We start from the raw sequence: 20,124 nt of genomic DNA, 5'->3' as shown, positions 1-20,124 counted from the left end.
ACAATATAGAAATCACACAGGCAACCATTTAACCATTTCTGTTGTGTGTCTCTGTGTGCCACACTGAGCATGGAGAAGAGAAAAGGCAGCAAAAAATTTTTGGGATTTGAGAACAAAAATTGTGGAAAAGCATGGACAATCTTAAGGTTACAAGTCCATCTCTAGAGATCTTAATGTTCCTGTGTCCACTGTGCGCAACATTGTCAAGAAGTTTACAGCCCATGGCACTGTAGGTAATCTCCCTGGACGTGGGCGAAAGAGAAAAATTTATCAAAGATTGCAACAAAGTATTGTTTGAATGGTGGATAAAGAACTTTAATCAACTTCCAGACAAATTCAAGCTGACCTTCAGGCACCGAGTACAAAGGTGTCAGCTCGCACTATACATCGTCATCTGAATGAAAAGAGACGCTATGGCAGGAGACCCTGGAGGACCCCACTGCTGACACTGAAACATAAAAAAGATTGGAGTTTGCCAAAACTTACATGAGGAAGTCAAATTCCTTTTGGGAGAATGTGCTGTGGACAGACTAAACACAATTACAGCTTTTTGGTAAAGCCCATCATTCTACTGTTTTCAGAAAAAGAAATGAGGCTTTTAAAGAAAAAAAAAAGAATACAGTCCCTACAGTCAAACATGGTGGAGGTTCACTGATGTTTTGGGGTTGCTTTGCTGCTTCAGGCACTGGATGCCTTGACTGTGTACACAAATTAGAGCAAAGTCTCAGCACCATATAAATCAACTTTGAAAATTGCTCGTATATATATATATATATATATATATATATATATATATCACTTGGAAAAGGAGACCTTTGTTCCTTATTTCTTTGCAGCTATTCTCAACTGCCAAATTAATCCTGTTAACTCATGAACACATTGGCCCCAATTTATCAAAGTCTGTCAGACCTGATACGACAGTGCGGATCAGGTCCGACCAGACCTCGCTGAATACGGCGAGCGATACGCTCGCCGTATTCAGCATTGCACCAGCAGCTCACGAGAGCTGCTGGTGCAACGCCACCCCCTGCAGACTCGCGGCCAATGGGCCGCCAGCAAGGGGGTGTCAATCAACCTGATCATACTTGAACGGGTTGATTTCCGGGATGTCTGTCTGCCTGCTGTGAGCAGGCTCGCCAGAAACACGGGGCATCAAGCTCCATTCGCAGCTTGATAGATAGACCCCATTGTATAAACCAAAGCTTTGAGAGAGCGTGTGTATCCACCACATTTAGACAGATTATTATACTCAGTTCAAATAGAGTCCCCGGTCTTACCAGTCAGCTGCATCATGTAAGGGAATAATACCACTCTCCCACTTGCCTCTTTCGACCTCTCTCCGTTCCCTCTCTCAACCATGGGCAACAGCTGATGACGTCACAATTCGATCTGTGCGTTCTGTCTCCCTCTCTCTCTTTCAATGCGCTTGGTTATGGGTGAAACAAATTCCTTTTCCAGGGTCTGACTCCACATCTAATGTCCGTGCTCACTTCTCCCCAAGTAGTATATACCAAATATAATAAACGATAGGAGCACTAGACCAGTGACGTGATAAAGTAAAACGTAACTCTTATTCTTTGTAGCTTACAGCAGAACCGTGTTAAAATCCTTTGTTTTTCTTCAATAGCACAGTGTGCATGGCATTATGAAATCTGAAGACTACCAAAGAATTCTGTGGTGCAATGTAGGGCCCAGTGTCAGAAAGTTGGGTTTCCGTCATGGGTCTTACAGTAGGACAATGACCCAAAGCACATGTCAAAAAGCACCCAGAAATGGTTTAAGACAAAGCGCTGGAAAGTACTGAGTCCAAATCTCAATCCCATAAAGCACCTGTGGAGAGACCTCAAAACAGCAGTTGGGAAAAGAAACCCTTCCAATCTGAGAGACCTGGAGCAGTTGGCGAAAGAAGAGTGGTCCAAAATTTCAGTAGAGAGGTGTAAGAAACTCATTGATGATTACAGGAAGCTATTGATTTCAATTATTTTTTCCAAGAGGTGTGCTGCCAATTATTAAATTGAGGATGCCAATAATTTTGTCCAGTTCATTTTTGGAGTTTTGCGTGGAATGTGTCAGATTTGGCTTTTTTTCTCTACTTTTTTGTCATTCCAATACAAACAAAAGAAATAAACATAAGAATGCCTAAACATTTGTAATTGCAACAATTTTCTGGGCAAAGTGGTGCATTATCTGACAGAAATGCAGGGGTGCGAATATTTTTTGCCATGACTGTATGAATATATATATATATATTAACTGCTGCTTAAAAATATTATTTTTTTTATTAATCATTCTCACCTACATGTAATCTGTTGCCTTCCCCGCCTGTTGGCATTTTTTTTTTCTACTGGTGAAGTTTATCACTGTCACCCAATCATTTCCTTAGCCATACATCTCACTGCATTGTATATGGAGGGCTTTCCCAATTGTTTCACAGCTGTACAATATTCCGCTGTTCTACCAGCATGTGTTCATACCAATGCCTTTCACATGCGCGGTGTCTCAAAATGGAATTCCCCATGAAGTAACAGTAAGCAATCAGAATTCTTGTTCCGATTCGCTGTTTACTTATATTACTGCGGCGAGTATGTGCCGGCCAAATAGTCTAACTGTGCATATGTGATATGTCTAACATACAGCAGCACACATTAACAACTACATATAGAGCAGTTGGGACCTCTTTATACGTTACTACATTACAGAAAAAGAAGTGCAAGGGGGAGAAGGGAGAAATAAAGAACATGATAAGAATAATGTAGATTTCTTTCCAATGGCAGGGAGAGCCCACAAATCCATTCAATTACTAGTGGGAATTTAACTCCTGGCTATCAGATGGAAGCAAAGAACACCCCAGCAAAGCTTCAAGTATCCTCTCACTACCCACAATCCCCAGTCATTCTTTACCTGTGTAACATTGTAGGTGATGTGCAAAGGTGTCTGAATAAATTAAGTTGTTAATCCTTTAATGGGTACTTTTCCCTGCAAGCAAGGATTGGGGTTATGCTGTGTCCATGTAATCCTCTTTAGTAAGAGTAATGGTGGCTTTTAGCAGTTGGAAGACGGCGAGGTGGTCTTTGCCTAACTTCCAACATTTTTTGCAAACCCCTTTTAAAGGTTGGGGATTTATTGGACAGCAGTTCAGGGCACTGTTCTGTCATGTGAAGGCTTTTTTTGATTTTGGCTATGGGGATTTGTTTGCACAAGTTTACCTTTTTATTTAGTTTGGGTAATATCTCTTTAAGAAAGTTGTTGGACCGCACCTTACTTTTGAATTTGCGATCATGTGACTGCTCTGTTACTTCCTGAGTGCTGAACAGTTTATTTCTAGACAGACGGATTTTCAAAGAGACAGACCGGATATTTTAGCATTAGATCGTCTTTCCTGCCTGTCGCTTCTCTCTGATGTTTGCAGCTTTCTAGGATCTGCATTTTTTTTGTCAGAAAATAATTTATCAGGTGAGTATAAATTATGTTTTTTTAATTAAATACATTTCCATTTAAGAAAAAAAAATAATAATACAGCGGTTTACCATAAAATATGATTTAGATTCTAATGGTAAGTTTTGAAAAGCTAAAATTTGCCATCACTTTAAGTTCTGACTACAGTGTCCATTAAACTCCTCTGCAGTAGGGACTGGAGAATGTGTTTATATCCAAATTTGAATATTAGAACGAATGTTATTGTAGAAATTCGATTTACATAATAGAATGTTGATAAGAACGAATACTCTTAAAAATTCGATTTTCGAATGTTATTTACAGTTTTCGAATGTCACATTCAAATTTGAATGTTTCATTCGAATATCAAACTCGAATTTGAATATTACATTTATAAAACACAATTGTAGACTGGAAACACTATTTCGAATGTCACATTCGAATCGAATATCACATTTGAATCGAATGTCGCATTCGAATTCAAATATTACATTTATAAAACACCGTATTAGACTAGAAATACTATTTTGAATTCGAATGTTACATTCAAATCGAATATCACATTTAAAACACAGTATTAGACTAGAAATACTATTTCAAATTCGAATGTGACATTCGAATTCGAATGTAGCATTCGAATATTACATTTATTAAACACAGTTGTAGAATAGAAATACTATTTCAAATTTGAATGTCACATTCGAATTTGAATGTCACATTCGAATTTGAATGTCACATTCAAATTTGAATGTCACATTCAAATTTGAATGTCACATTCAAATTCGAATATTACGTTTCAAAATTGAATGAATACATAGCTAAACATTCTATTATTCGAACAAATATTTTCACATTTTATTGAAAAATTTGAAAACGAAAATTCGAAAATAGAATGTTAGAATGTTATATAAAGATTTGAAATTCGATTTGAAAGAACGAATGTATCAAAATTCGTTTTAAATTTCAAATTTTTAGAAACATTCGCCCATCCCTACTCTGCAGTAGCCAGTTAAAGACAGAATAAATAAACTACTACACTGATTAAGTAATTGTGTAGAAATTAGGGCCTCTGAATTCTTACTGGAATTGGAAAAAAAAATACTATTTTAAATTATAGACAAATGGAGCTAAATAAATAATGAAAGTATGTTGCATATTAGTTTACTACTCATAATAAAACATTGTATGGTGATTCCAATTTGCATGGAATGAGTTTTATCATCCTTTATTTTAACCTGATATAGATCTGCTGCTACATTATCATTAAAGGAGAGACTACACCGAACTGTGAGATCTTAAAAAAAAAAATAATAAAAAAAATGGGTGTCAACTTATTTCTCTTAAGGACATTTCCTTTTAAAGTCTATGGCAGTGTTTTTCAACCAGTGTGCCGTGGCAGACTGACAGGCTCATCATCATTTTTTTTTTTTTGCTAATTCATAATTCATTGATACGTCCCCAGCATAGATAGTGGGTAATAAAAAACTTTAATGAGACCAGCTCCCCGCAAGCAGTCTTCCTTCTCAAGTTACATGTACACTGACTGACTGACTGAGCCTGAGGATTATGTGGTCCAGAATCGGACTCGCAGACACCGGTTAGTTTCCTAAGTCCTAACTCCACATTTAGCTCCCTGCTTACACTCTCCTGCTTACACTCCTGGGCACAAACTCATTACTCCAACAGAAAGCATCCTGGGAATCACAGCAGCAGGAGATGGCACAGCTGCTTGAGCAGTTTACGCAGTGGGCATGCCAGTATAGTGCAGATGGATGGCTCCTGCTGCTGTGATTCCCAGGACCCTTTCTTTTGGCTTACGGCTTACACTTTCCTCCCACTGCTGCTTCTTCTCACACTCCTTCATAACGGCTAAGCAGGCAGGAGTGCTTCCGTGAGCTTCCAGGCAGTATGGACCGAGCCCTATGAGATCGTGGCTAGCCCACCCCAGAGGAACAGTTTGAGGACTATGGTGGGGTTGAGAGCGGACAGCGTGCACTGATCACTCCAGCTTTGATCATGAGGTGACCTCTTGTTGTGAGTCTGTAGAGATGCTGTCATTCCAGCCGCTGGCTGCTCCGCTTATAGCTGCAGCTCTCAACCTCACCATAGTAGTCCTCAAACTGGTCCTCTGGTCTGGGGTGGGCTAGTGAAGATCTCAAAGGGCTCGGTCCATACTGCCTGGAAGCTCCCGTTCAGGTGAGTGGACTCCAGAGGGTCATGGTCAGGGAAGTGACTGCTGGTTATGGGCTCCTCCTCTGTTCTATCCAAACCTGTTGAGCCATAATGAAACCATTGTGACTCCCTGGGAGGAGGGAAGTAGTCCCTTCCATCATTTTAGTTTTAATTTTTATTTATTGTGCCCTGGCAGTGGTGTCACTACAAGGGGGCAAGAGGGGTCGCAACAGGGGGGGCAAGCGGGACCCACTCCCAACAACAGACTGATTAATTGGGTGCAACAAGTGCAGAATCCCCCTCCTCCTCTCTGCCCGTGTTTTTTGAGCTGTGACAGTAGGACCCGCCCCCAACAACAGTCGGACTCTGATTAATTTTGTATGGAGATAGAAGAATTCACGCAGCCAGTGCAACAATTGCAGTCTCCTCCTCCTTCTCTCTGCCCGCGCGCGGCACTTCACAGTCTTACACTCAGGCAGAAATCCAGCAATTTTATGGTAAGAGGGACAGTCACAACAGGATGTGTAACAGTGGGGCTGCTGGTCAAAAGTTGTTAATTTATGTTTGCTGACTATTAATGCAAATGCTTCCTGCTTACACTTACTTAATTATGTCTGATGTTTTCTGGTTTAAACTTTAGCCACCCTAACTGAGAAAGTGGAAAGGAAATAGTATGAAACAGTATAAAATAAAAAGGATTGTCTTGTATGTAGACTGGCTTATGAACACCAAAACATAGTGGCTGCATGGCCTTTAGGCCGTAATCTGGAAAATACAGCCTCCCTTCCTTTGAACATCACATCTGGTGCAGAGGGAAAACATCTCTTATTATTATTATATATATATATATATATATATATATATATATATATATATACATATTACACACACATTATGTTTGCATATATAGTATACACAAACATTTATAGGTGTGTAATATTTATGTATGTATATATCTGAAGCACCTTTATGCTGGATTAAATATATTTTTTTGTTTTGTTGTTGATGCATGTTACTGTTCTCAGTGAGATTTTGATAGTTATTATTGTGCCTTTAGCTTTGGCAATACAGTTATAGTGACTGTCATGCTGTCATGTTCTGTCTCAGGATATCATGTGAGAGCCTCATTGTCTGGAACAGTTGCTTTAAAGGAAGATTAGTAGAAGCCATACTGATTGAAAATGAAAACAAATTTATTTAAACAACAGAATACTTTGTTTAAGCAAATACTTGCAGGATATTTAAATATGCTACTCAGGTATGTTAAGACCACATACAGCAGGAGTGAAAATAAACAAACAAAGTAAGCAGAGATGCAGATTCAAAAAGGAAAGTCTTTCTCCTACTAATTGCTGAGTGCAGGATTTGCACAAGGCAGGATACAAACTTGCAAACTGGTAACAGGTTTAAAGGTAAAGTCTCTCTCCTTGTAATTGCTGAGTGCAGGAATTGCACAATGCAGGAAACAACTTGCAAACTGGTAACAGGTTTAAAGGTAAAGTCTCTCTCCTTGTAATTGCTGAGTGCAGGAATTGCACAATGCAGGAAACAACTTGCAAACTGGTAACAGGTTTAAAGGTAAAGTCTCTCCTTGTAATTGCTGAGTGCAGGAATTGCACAATGCAGGAAACAACTTGCTAACTGGTAACAGGTTTAAAGGTAAAGTCTCTCTCCTTGTAATTGCTGAAGGCAGGAAACAAACTTGCAAACTGGTAACAGGTTTAAAGGTAAAGGCTTTGCCCTGGTAATACCTTGTAAACAGGTGCAAAGGAAATCTTTCTCCTGGCAATGGCCAAGTGCAGGAATTGCATAAAGCAGGAAACAAACTTGTAGATTGGTAACAGGTTTAAAGGTAAAGGCTTTCTCCTGGTAATACCTTGTAAACAGGTGCAAAGGTGAAGTCTTTCTCCTGGCAATAGCTGAGTGCAGGAATTTGCATAAAGCAGGAAACAAACTTGAAGATTGGTAACAGGTTTAAAGGTAAAGGCTTTCTCCTGGTAATACCTTGTAAACAGGTGCAAAGGAAATCTTTCTCCAAAGAAGTACAGGAAACAGGTTCTGACTTGACAAAACAGATCCAATGTGAAGACAAAAATGCAGACTAAAAGCCATCCTTAAATAGGGAGGTTTTGCACAGGGTTGGTTCTGATTAATTCCAGAATTGAGAACACCTGTGTGTTGCACAGGTGTAATAACAAGTAAGGCAAATAGTTATTTATCAGATCTTTTAAGATCCATGCTATTGCTAGAACTGGCTGTGGCGCAACATGTAAGCAAACAGAAATAGCGACCGCAGAGCCACAGGTTCAAATCCCCATACAGCCCTTCTTAGCAGAATGCCTCCCAGACCTTTTCTTTTTCTTTTTCTTTTTAGTCTGGAGGCTTGGTTCATGACAGATGCCCCCTCCAAAGAGCGCACTCTGGGCGCTCAAAGCCTGTTCAAACATCTGAAGGTGGGATTTACGAACAAGTGTTCCATTTGAAGCCCTAATACAATCAGATGGAATTGATTCTTCGCTTGGAACAGCTGCCTGAGATTGGGGATCCTTAGAAGATATCACTGTAGGCATAACAAGAGTTGAAGTACAAAAATTGGTTTGATTTGGAGGTTCCTGTTTATGCCCAGCAGTTTGCAATGGACTGGCTGATGGGTACAGTACCTCCGGGTATAATATGACCTCTCCTTCAGAGTCAAGGAATTCATTATCTGTGTCATATTTATCCAATTCAACCATCTCATCCAATTCTTTCTCAGTCAATGAGTAGCTAGGTGAAGGTGGAACAAGGAGGTGTGGATCTTTAGAATTGGCAGAGTCTGATTCAGCTGGAAGGTTTGTCACTTTTATGTCTGATGAGTGACTTTTGTTAGCTGGATCTCCAGCCAGGGCAGAAGCAAGGTAATGTGCAGGATTTCCAGGAGGTATTTTTGCAGAGTTCCCCAATGTGGTTGATGCAGAAACAGACGCAGTGGTATGGGTAATGGATGTAGTTGGAGTTGTACTCCCAATGACCATCTGTTTCAAATCAGGTACCATTTCTTGAAGCGTGTTAGAAACGGTTGTTTGTAGAATAGATGTATTCTCCATAGCTGGGTCATCTCCAGGGGTATCACACAGTTTGCTAGTGGAAGTATAATTTGTTCCCTTAACATCAGAGTTCATTTTCAACTTGGCTGTATCTTGACTTGATCCTCTAGGAGGTCTTACTGGACACGCTGTGATGCGGTGACCAGTTCCCCCACAATAGAAACAGAGGTTAAGCTGTCTTCGCCGAGTCTTTTCCTCTTCTGTTATGGGTTCTTTAAAACCTTTCCTTGTTTGGGAGGTAACTTCAAACAAGGTTTTGGTTGGGAGAGATAACATTTCCACCAGCTCCATGAAGTTAATCAGTATGTCCTTAATAAACTTTAACACTGATTCCAATACAGCAATAATCCCAGAGGGCTCTCTTTTAAGGTCTTCACATTCTGTCATGTTCTGTCTCAGGATATCATGTGAGAGCCTCATTGTCTGGAACAGTTGCTTTAAAGGAAGATTAGTAGAAGCCATACTGATTGAAAATGAAAACAAATTTATTTAAACAACAGAATACTTTGTTTAAGCAAATACTTGCAGGATATTTAAATATGCTACTCAGGTATGTTAAGACCACATACAGCAGGAGTGAAAATAAACAAACAAAGTAAGCAGAGATGCAGATTCAAAAAGGAAAGTCTTTCTCCTACTAATTGCTGAGTGCAGGATTTGCACAAGGCAGGATACAAACTTGCAAACTGGTAACAGGTTTAAAGGTAAAGTCTCTCTCCTTGTAATTGCTGAGTGCAGGAATTGCACAATGCAGGAAACAACTTGCAAACTGGTAACAGGTTTAAAGGTAAAGTCTCTCTCCTTGTAATTGCTGAGTGCAGGAATTGCACAATGCAGGAAACAACTTGCAAACTGGTAACAGGTTTAAAGGTAAAGTCTCTCCTTGTAATTGCTGAGTGCAGGAATTGCACAATGCAGGAAACAACTTGCTAACTGGTAACAGGTTTAAAGGTAAAGTCTCTCTCCTTGTAATTGCTGAAGGCAGGAAACAAACTTGCAAACTGGTAACAGGTTTAAAGGTAAAGGCTTTGCCCTGGTAATACCTTGTAAACAGGTGCAAAGGAAATCTTTCTCCTGGCAATGGCCAAGTGCAGGAATTGCATAAAGCAGGAAACAAACTTGTAGATTGGTAACAGGTTTAAAGGTAAAGGCTTTCTCCTGGTAATACCTTGTAAACAGGTGCAAAGGTGAAGTCTTTCTCCTGGCAATAGCTGAGTGCAGGAATTTGCATAAAGCAGGAAACAAACTTGAAGATTGGTAACAGGTTTAAAGGTAAAGGCTTTCTCCTGGTAATACCTTGTAAACAGGTGCAAAGGAAATCTTTCTCCAAAGAAGTACAGGAAACAGGTTCTGACTTGACAAAACAGATCCAATGTGAAGACAAAAATGCAGACTAAAAGCCATCCTTAAATAGGGAGGTTTTGCACAGGGTTGGTTCTGATTAATTCCAGAATTGAGAACACCTGTGTGTTGCACAGGTGTAATAACAAGTAAGGCAAATAGTTATTTATCAGATCTTTTAAGATCCATGCTATTGCTAGAACTGGCTGTGGCGCAACATGTAAGCAAACAGAAATAGCGACCGCAGAGCCACAGGTTCAAATCCCCATACAGCCCTTCTTAGCAGAATGCCTCCCAGACCTTTTCTTTTTCTTTTTCTTTTTAGTCTGGAGGCTTGGTTCATGACACATGCATGCTAATAAAGCTTAATTTAATTGAATCGCTACAATGTGTGATTTATTACAATTTGGGGATGGTGGTGTGCCACAGTATTTTTTAATGTAAAAAATGTGCCACAGCAAAAAAAAAAGGTTGAAAATCACTGCTTTAGAGCATATATTTTTTTTTTCACTATTGGTGCTCCAGCTCTATGTCTAACTGCTGCAATGGTGTTAAAGTCCCATTTTGAGTTGCAACCGATGCAGCTGCCTTTTTCCTGCCCAGGACCAGCAGTTCTTTGTGACTCCCAAGCAGTTTTACTTCTTCCAAAGACCAAGACTGTAATACATTTTTTATTTGTTAGTGATAGATATTTCCAAGAGAGATGTTTTCTGTTGGGTTTTTTTTAAACATTGATCTCCATGCAAATCTTTTTTCTTATTAATTTGGTATCATTCTCTGTTTCTCTAAAAGCTCTGCAAAGGTAGTCTTGTTTAGTGTAGACTATCTTATTAGTATTCAGAGCAATTTATCTTACACCGAAATCTTTTACTTTTTTTTTGTGTTTGAGCATCATTTCAATACTAAATCCTACAACCTATATACAGGGTCGGCTCCAAGGGGGGGCATTGGGGGGCAATGCCCACCCCAAATGGAATGCTGTGCTCCCCAGGGCAACCGCCTAATTGGAGAGCAGTGATTTTTTTTTTTTTTTTTAATTTACATATTAAAAGTGACAGAACTTCCAGGATCCCAAAGGTTGCATAAACTATTTGCGGCCACCGGACCCTGGAGATCCGCCACTTAGGAGGGCCCAGCAGCACCGCTTCCTTTCCCTCTAAGGTACCAGCAGTCAGTGCCGGTATAAGCTCCTCCTCCACCCTAAAGTGCGCACGGCGCTCTTTCACCCACCAGCACTCATGGCCTGATCCCTCTTCCATCCCGGCCGGCCTGCTTTCACTGTCTGTCTGTTACACAGAGCAGGCAGACAGCGTGTGTACAGTACAGTGAGTCCGGTTATTGAGGGCTTCAACTTGCTTCAAGATAGCGTGTGTCACCCCGCTCTGGCGCTCCTCAATTTTTACCTTGGCAGCTCTGTAACTGTAAGTACTAGTACCCGGGTTGTTAGGGAACTGGCCTGCATATGTCCTATACCCCTGGGCTGGAATTAACTGTATATAGCATATATATATATATATATATATATATATATATATATATATATATAGAGAACTGAAAAATGTAGCCCCTACACTGCCAGAAATATGTCAAATGTAACCCTGCACTGCCAGAAATTTCACAAATGTAGCTGCATTCACTGCTAGAGATTTGATTAATTTAAACCCGCACTGCGAGGGTGAGATCTGATAAATGTAACCCCTGCACCGCCAGAGAACTGATAAATGTAACTCCTGTACAGCCAGACATCTAACAAATATAACTCCTGCAATTCCTGAGATATGACAAATTTAACCCCTGCACTGCCATAAATCTGGTAAATGTAACTGCTGCGGGACTGCCAGACATCTTATAAATGTAACCCCTATACTCCTTGAGATATGACAAATGTAACCCCTGCACTTCCAGAAATATAAACAAATCTAACTCCTGCACAGCCAGATATCTGATAAATGTAACCCCTGGACTGCCACAGTAGGTCTGCTATTATTTTGACTCTCATACATGCTTTGTAAATGCATGCCCTCTCGTGAAAAAAAAAATGCCCCCCCCATTTCATTCGTTCTGGAGCAGGGTCACTGCCTATATAACAAAAATCAGGGATTTGGGGGGAAAACATCTTAAAATGATTGTATGCTATTTTCTAGGTCTCTAGTTTTGAGAAGAATATTTAATGAATTTTAGTCTCTTGATTGGATATCAAAAAAAGATTTTTTTATTGTTGAGGAAATTTGGCATTTTGCCAACAAAATTATGATTTCTAGGAATTTAAATTTGTAATTTCTCCAGATACTCTTTTTACTCAACAAATGTGTACAACATCCAGGACAAGCAGAAGTGTCAACCTGATAAAGAAAGACAAAATCTTTAAGTATGGTTATGCGGATAAAGATTTACTGGTACTTTTTCTGTTCACCCGTCATTTTTACGTCAATTTAATTTTCTAATCCTAAAATACCAGCACTAACACATGTTGGATTTTTGAAAAGTAAAGGGTTTCTATCTGTCAAAGTGGTTCTATCCTGTATCCCTGGCTGGGATAGTCTTACAAAATGCTGTGAATTTTTTATACTGTCTAATGTTTTCTGCAGATTTTAGATTTTTTCCAGCAAGCTGTATATATGGATTCCCAACTTTTTTTTTTTCTTTAGAAGGTCTTTGCTCTGAGATCCATTCCAAATCTTTCTTCTTGTTTTAAAAGCTCCCCATTACCTTATGAGATTTCCATTTTGCTCCAAAACTTCTGCAACTTCATCCTTTGTACCTATGTATAAGCTGTTTTAACAATACTAACTTTAAAGACTCTCATTTTGTGCTTTGCCCACAGACAGAAATGGCTCAGAGTATAATGCTTTATTCTGTGTTTCTCCTTTCCTGATTTTTCATCAGAACTTTGTGGTCAATCCTGGGAATATTTACTCAGATATTTATGTTCATACTTTTTACAAATGATGAAAGGTCCTTTTAGGTAGGACTGATGCTGTTAGGATTTATGTATTTAATTTTTTCCCTCATTATGTTCCAGAAAGGAACAAATTCTTGTAGTGCTAAAAATACACAAGGATAGATGAAAAAAATGGGGCAAGTGAATCTGCAAAATTTGTTAATCTATTCTTGTTTTTTTACTTTATAAAATAGTCTTTTTTTTCTAGATGAAAGTATAATTTTGGAACGTGCATAACAAAAAGTTTTGTCATAAACTTCCAGTTAGGTTTTTTTTTTTACTTTTATGAGATTGTTTCTTTACAAGTAGCATTTGCTAAGTACTCGCAGACAGCTTTTCTGCCCTCATCTGTTCCTTCATATTGGTGTCTTTTGGGAACGTATCCTAATTTGAAGTATTATCTTACCATGCAAATGTGTTTCTTTATATTATAAGTATATGAAAGCCATATGTTATGTGTCAGTTGTATAATCTATTTCATTGTTAGACACAATCCAAAAGCTTGGCTATGTTAAGCATTGCACTAAGATGCTTGCAAAGTATTTGACATGAAACTATAATCTGCCAGCATATGAATTTATATGTATCCACTTAGATTATTAAAAAGTGTATTTAACAATACCAATTAACAATGTCATTAGATAAATTAAGTGTTTAGAAGTTATCCTATAACTTTAAGCTATACCTTCCAATAGAAAATACCAATAGAAAATACCTAATAGGAACTGGGAAATAGTATAATAGTGAATTAATACAGCATGAATATAGATTATTTATGTATTGAAACTATTTTAGTAGAATTGGCTGGGACACAGTGGTCCAAAAAAAAAATCAACAGATAAAAAGTAATGATTTTCTCATAAGCCACCAAAACCATATATTGGTTAACCATTCTGAATATTTAATATAAGGGTGTATTAAGTGATACATATACTTGACGGGTCTGTTATTGTGTTTTTAAAGATTTAGTTTTCTTTTTATTTTAATAAATGTTATTTTTTAACCTAAATAGTCATGCCCTCACATGGTCTAATAGAATGACAAAAACATTAAACGCTGTAACTGCAATATATAGATTATTTCCAGTTCTTTACTGGCAGTTCATATAAATTAAGTGTTCAAAAGATTTATTTTTCAAAGTAAACATTTTTTATATATATTTTTTACCTTTGCAGCCCAGTGTACAAAAAGAATCATGACATGACCAAGGTTCGAAGGAATAAAAATGATCAGCTTCTCCGAGTTGATGACCATGACTTTACTATGAGGCCAGCATTCGGAGGTGAGAACTTACTATATGATTCATAATAAGTTTACTCACTGCGTCTCTAACACAGACCTTGGTCCACCAAGCTGTGAAGTTAAGAATAGCAGTAAGACATCAACTAAGCTATTTCCATTCCAACTTTTGCTTAAAAAATAGCATTTTAAATGGTTTTCATTCAGATTTTTGTAATACCAATCTTTATTTAATTATTTAATGTCACTGTAACCTCACATTCCTCTTGTATTATTTAAACGTATTTCAAATGCATATTAAATTTTTGCACTAGTATCATATTTACTTTACATTCATCTTGTGTTCACCAAATTTTTTTTCCCAAAGAGGTTCAGAATAAGGGACAACACAAAATAGTGTAATAATAATAATACTATTTATTAATACTTTGCTAAAGAGACATTAAACATATTTTTTTCTTTTGGGATAACGGATAGAGCATGCAATTTTAAACAACTTTCTAATTGACTTTGATTATAAAAAATGTATTTGCTCTCTTGCTATCTTTTGTTGAAAAGCAGGGATGTAAGCTTAGGAGCGTGTACGTGTCTTGAACACTATATGGCAGTAGTTTTGCAAAAATAGTATCCATATGCAAGAGCATATTTTCTGCCATGTAATACTCCAGACACGTATCAAGGTCTTCAACAAAGGATAACATTGGAACAAAGCAAATTTTATAATCAAAGTAAATTGGAAACTTTTTAAAAATTGTATGCTCTGTCTAAATCACAAAAGAACATTTTTAGATTTCATATATCTTTAAATAATACAGTCAAATACTTAGATAATATAATGCAATTATATACAAAAAGGGACAGTGAGCACTTCTTGCATCTGTATAAAAATTGTGCATTGTCTCATTCTCACAAGAGAAGCTAAAAAGCAAAATCTTTGACCTAGGTTTTATAAATTCTGTAGATTTCCTATACCAGTCATTTAAAGTCATTTTAATTATACTTTGTTTTAAAGGTAGATGCAGCAGATGTGTTACAGTAGTTATTATAAAAAACAAACCCAGAGGAAACTCCATTCATCTCAGGAAACAGGATTGTCACAGTACTATAAAATTTGTTTCCCCTTAATGTGTTCCAAATCGCTTGTTATACCTAATACAGAGCATTTAATGTATAGGAAACTGTTCCTTCATGTTTATTTTTTATTTGAAATAGCTGGTTTGGCTCATTAAAACTATTACTGTTTACTGACATAGCTTCTATAGTTATAATAGGGAGGTTTTTCTTTTTTTGTCTGTCAAGTATAGTGAAGACATGACATAGATGTAGGCGTTGTGTGGGAGTTAGCTGGGCGTTCCAGAGGAGTAACCTGCATTTTGATGGGGATACATAGGCAGTAGTGCGATATATGCCAACCTCTGAAGTACAGGGAAAGGGTAAATGTGTAGGGTTTCAGCTATGTTTGTCTCACCACCTTTTCAGTGTGAGGCAGGTAGTGTAGGTGTAGTTACAGTTAGGTTACACACACAGGCATAATTTGAAGTGTTCCTTACCAGAAAACATTTTAGGTTTCAGTGTCTGTGCTGAGTATGAACACTTCAAATACGAATCCCTACTGAAAGTGGCGATGTCGGCCTATCCTATCACACTCGCTGGCACTTATGTGGGTCTGCCCCTTTTATTTCAATATATGTACAGAACGAAGGACTGTGAGCCTGGCGAACCCAAGCAGGCAATTTCTCATCTGTCTTACAATGTTTTGAATATCAAGGCCTTAATGAGAAGTGTTTTGTTTTTACTAATTTTTCTTCTTCAATACATTTCTTTACATTAGGGCAGCTCCTTTTTTATTACATATTTGTTTTTTAACATTGTATTGTCCTTGAGGAATCCATCCCTTCTCACATAGTTGAGTTGGTTTCAGGCTCTTGATGTTGACTTCAATCAGTCTGGGTTTTTATATGCAACCGTTGCACTTTCTTCACAACCTTTATAAATAGGTCACATACCAGCCATGCATAATATTCACTAAACAGTGTGCTATCTAAACATTTTAGCCAAGTCAATAGAAATATGACTACTAAGTAGTCTCTATATAGTGACAATCTCATTCATGCCATCATATGCTGATTTAATCTGACAGCCTGACAGAAATCATCTTACAAGAATATTTTCACTCCCGAGGAAGAACAGTCATCCTTGGTGAGGAAAACCTACAGGCCTCAGTTATTATATAGAAAACCAGTAAGAAATTAGCTGTGATGCAACTGAGTTATATAAAGCTGGAAGAGAATACAGGTGTATAGTAAATGCAGAACTACAAATAGAGATTTGAACAATCAGAGGTCAGGATTCCAAGGATAGACAATAGGGGGTTAGTTCTTCATATGGGCCTGTGGGAACGTTTTTAGGTAATAAGAAGTGATTGGGGTATACTGTTGTTCTGTGAAATGGCTTAAACACTGTGTCTTCTCAAGACATCTTTTAAAACAATCCTCAAGCAGTTTTAATGTCCTAGCCCAAAAATAAATGAATCTGGACTGTATACAAACAATGCACATGATTTCTTTCATGTAATTAGCAAGAGTCCATGAGCTAGTGACGTATGGGATATACATTCCTTCCAGGAGGGGCAAAGTTTCCCAAACCTTAAAATGCCTATAAATACACCCCTCACCACACCCACAATTCAGTTTTACAAACTTTGCCTCCGATGGAGGTGGTGAAGTAAGTTTGTGCTAGATTCTACGTTGATATGCGCTCCGCAGCAAGTTGGAGCCCGGTTTTCCTCTCAGCGTGCAGTGAATGTCAGAGGGATGTGAGGAGAGTATTGCCTATTTGAATGCAGTGATCTCCTTCTACGGGGTCTATTTCATAGGTTCTCTGTTATCGGTCGTAGAGATTCATCTCTTACCTCCCTTTTCAGATCGACGATATACTCTTATATATACCATTACCTCTGCTGATTCTCGTTTCAGTACTGGTTTGGCTTTCTACAAACATGTAGATGAGTGTCCTGGGGTAAGTAAATCTTATTTTCTGTGACACTCTAAGCTATGGTTGGGCACTTTGTTTATAAAGTTCTAAATATATGTATTCAAACATTTATTTGCCTTGACTCAGAATGTTCAACATTCCTTATTTTTCAGACAGTCAGTTTCATATTTGGGATAAATGCATTTGTTTCAATCATTTTTTCTTACCTTAAAAAATTTGACTTTTTCCCTGTGGGCTGTTAGGCTCGCGGGGGCAGAAAATGCTTCATTTTATTGCGTCATTCTTGGCGTGGACTTTTTTGGCGCAAATTTTGGCCCACATTATTTGGCGCCTAAATGCTTTTGGCGCCAAAAATGACGCCACATCCGGAACGCCGACATTTTTGACGCAAAAAAACGTCAAAAAATGACGCAACTTCCGGCGACACGTATGACGCCGGAAGTTGCGTCATTTTTTGACGTTTTTTTTGCGTCAAAAATGTCGGCGTTCCGGATGTGGCGTCATTTTTGGCGCCAAAAGCATTTAGGCGCCAAATAATGTGGGCGTCTTTTTTGGCGCTAAAAAATATGGGCGTCACTTTTGTCTCCACATTATTTAAGTCACATTATTTATTGCTTCTGGTTGCTAGAAGCTTGTTCACTGGCATTTTTTTCCCATTCCTGAAACTGTCATTTAAGGAATTTGATCAATTTTGCTTTATATGTTGTTTTTTTCTTTTACATATTGCAAGATGTTCCACGTTGCAACTGAGTCAGAAGATACTTCAGGAAAATCACTGCCCAGTGCTGGAGCTACCAAGCTAAGTGTATCTGCTATAAACTTTTGGTATCTGTTTCTCCAGCTGTTGTTTGTATTGCATGTCATGTCAAACTTATTAATGCAGATAAAATTTCCTTTAGTACTGTTACATTACCTGTTGCTGTTCCGTCAACATCTAATTTTCAGAGTGTTCCTGATAACGTATGAGATTTTATTTTTTAAATCCATTAAGAAGGCTATGTCTGTTATTTCTCCTTCTAGTATACATAAAAGTCTTTTAAAACTTCTCTTTTTTCAGATGAATTTTTAAATGAACATCATCATTCTGATACTGATAATGGTTCTTCTGGTTCAGAGGTTTCTGTCTCAGAGGTTGATGCTGATAAATCTTTGTATTTGTTCAAGATTTATTTATTTATTCGTTCTTTACTAAAAGAAGTATTATTTGCATTAGAAATAGAGGATTCTGGTCCTCTTGATACTAAATGTAAACGTTTAAATAAGGTTTTTAAATCTCCTGTAGTTATTCCAGAAGTGTTTTATCTCCCTGATGCTATTTCTGAAGTAATTTCCAGGGAATGGAATAATTTGGGTAATTTATTTACTCCTTCTAGACGTTTAAGCAATTATATCCTGTGCCATCTGACAGATTAGAGTTTTTTGGGACAAAAATCCCTAAGGTTATGGGGCTGTCTCTACTCCTGCTAATGTACTACTATTCCTACGGCAGATAGTACTTCATTTAAGGATCCTTTAGATAGGAAAATTGAATCCTTTCTAAGAAAAGCTTACTTATGTTCAGGTAATCTTCTTAGACCTGCTATATTTTTAGCGGATGTTGCTGCAGCTTCAACTTTTTGGTTAGAAGCTTTAGCGCAACAAGTAACAGATCATAATTTTATAGCATTATTATTATTCTATAACATGCTAATAATTTTATTGGTGATACCATCTTTTGATATCATTAGAGTTGATGTCAGGTATATGTCTATAGCTATTTTAGCTAGAAAAGCTTTATGGATTAAACTTGGAATGCTGATATGTCTTCTAAGTCAACTTTGCTTTCCCTTTCTTTCCAGGGTAAATAATCATTTTCGTTCCTTTCCTCACAACAAGGAACAAAAGCCTGATCCTTCATCCTCAGGAGCGGTATCAGTTTGGAAACTATTTCCAGTTTGGAATATATCCAAGCCTTATAGAAACCTATAGCCAGCTCCTAAGTACCTATGAAGGTGCGGCCCTTATTCCAGCTCAGCTGGTATGGGGCAGATTACGTTTTCTTCAAAGAAATTTGGATCAATTCCGTTCTCAATCTCTGGTTTCAGAACATTGTTTCAGAAAGGTACAGAATTGGCTTCAAGTTAAGGCCTCCTGCTAAGAGATTTTTTTCTTTCCCGTGTCCCAGTTAACACAGCAAAGGCTCAGCATTTCTGAAATGTGTTTCAGATCTAGAGTTGGCTGGAGTATTTATGCCAGTTCCAGTTCTGGAACAGGGGCTGGGGTTTTATTTTATCTCTTCATTGTACCAAAGAAGGTCAATTCCTTCAGACCAGTTCCGGATCTATCATTATTGAATCGTTATGTTAGGATACCAACATTCAAGATGGTTACTGTAGGACTATCCTGCCTTTTGTTTAGCAAGGGCATTATATGTCTACAATAGATTTACAGGATGTGTATCTGCATATTCCGATTCATCCAGATCACTTTTAGTGTCTGAGATTCTCTTTTTAGACAAGCATTACCAGTTTTTTTGGCTCTACCGTTTGGCCTAGCCTCAGTTCCAAGAATTTTTTTCAAAGGTTCTCGGTGCCCTTCTTTCTGTAATCAGAGAACAGGGTTTTGGTATTTCCTTATTTGGACGATATCTTGGTACTTGCTCAGTCTTCTCATTTTCGAAGAATTTCATACGAATCGACTTGTGTTGTTTCTTCAAGTTCATGGTTGGAGGATCAATTTACCAATCAATTCATTGATTCCTCAGACAAGGGTAACCTTTTTAGGTTTCTAGATAGATTCAGTGTCTATGACTCTGTCCTTGTCAGACAAGAGAAGTTTAACATTGATATCAGCTTGTCAAAACCTTCAGTCACAATCATTCCCTTTGGTAGCCTTATGCATGGAAATGTTGGGTCTTAGGACTGCCGCATCAGATGC

At 37.9% G+C, this 20,124-nt stretch overlaps 1 protein-coding gene across 2 annotated transcripts in view; it reads left to right on the top strand.

Annotated features, from left to right (window-relative positions):
* The window catches only part of LOC128656564 (gamma-aminobutyric acid receptor subunit rho-2-like), a 321,708-nt gene that overhangs the window by 19,394 nt on the left and 282,190 nt on the right, over nucleotides 1-20,124 (top strand). Inside the window, exons 2-3 of one of the 2 annotated variants that reach the window (XM_053710539.1) lie at nucleotides 5,527-5,543; nucleotides 14,156-14,257. In XM_053710539.1, the coding sequence (XP_053566514.1) occupies nucleotides 5,527-5,543; nucleotides 14,156-14,257 (119 nt within the window). Of the gene's footprint in view, nucleotides 1-5,526; nucleotides 5,544-14,150; nucleotides 14,258-20,124 lie in introns of both variants that reach the window. The other variant, XM_053710538.1, reaches the window with a different exon arrangement.

The sequence above is a fragment of the Bombina bombina genome, chromosome 4 (assembly GCF_027579735.1).
Source record: "Bombina bombina isolate aBomBom1 chromosome 4, aBomBom1.pri, whole genome shotgun sequence".
Taxonomy (NCBI): Eukaryota; Metazoa; Chordata; class Amphibia; order Anura; family Bombinatoridae; genus Bombina; species Bombina bombina.
Note: the sequence above shows the minus strand (reverse complement) of the source record. Positions and strands in the feature narration are given on the sequence as shown.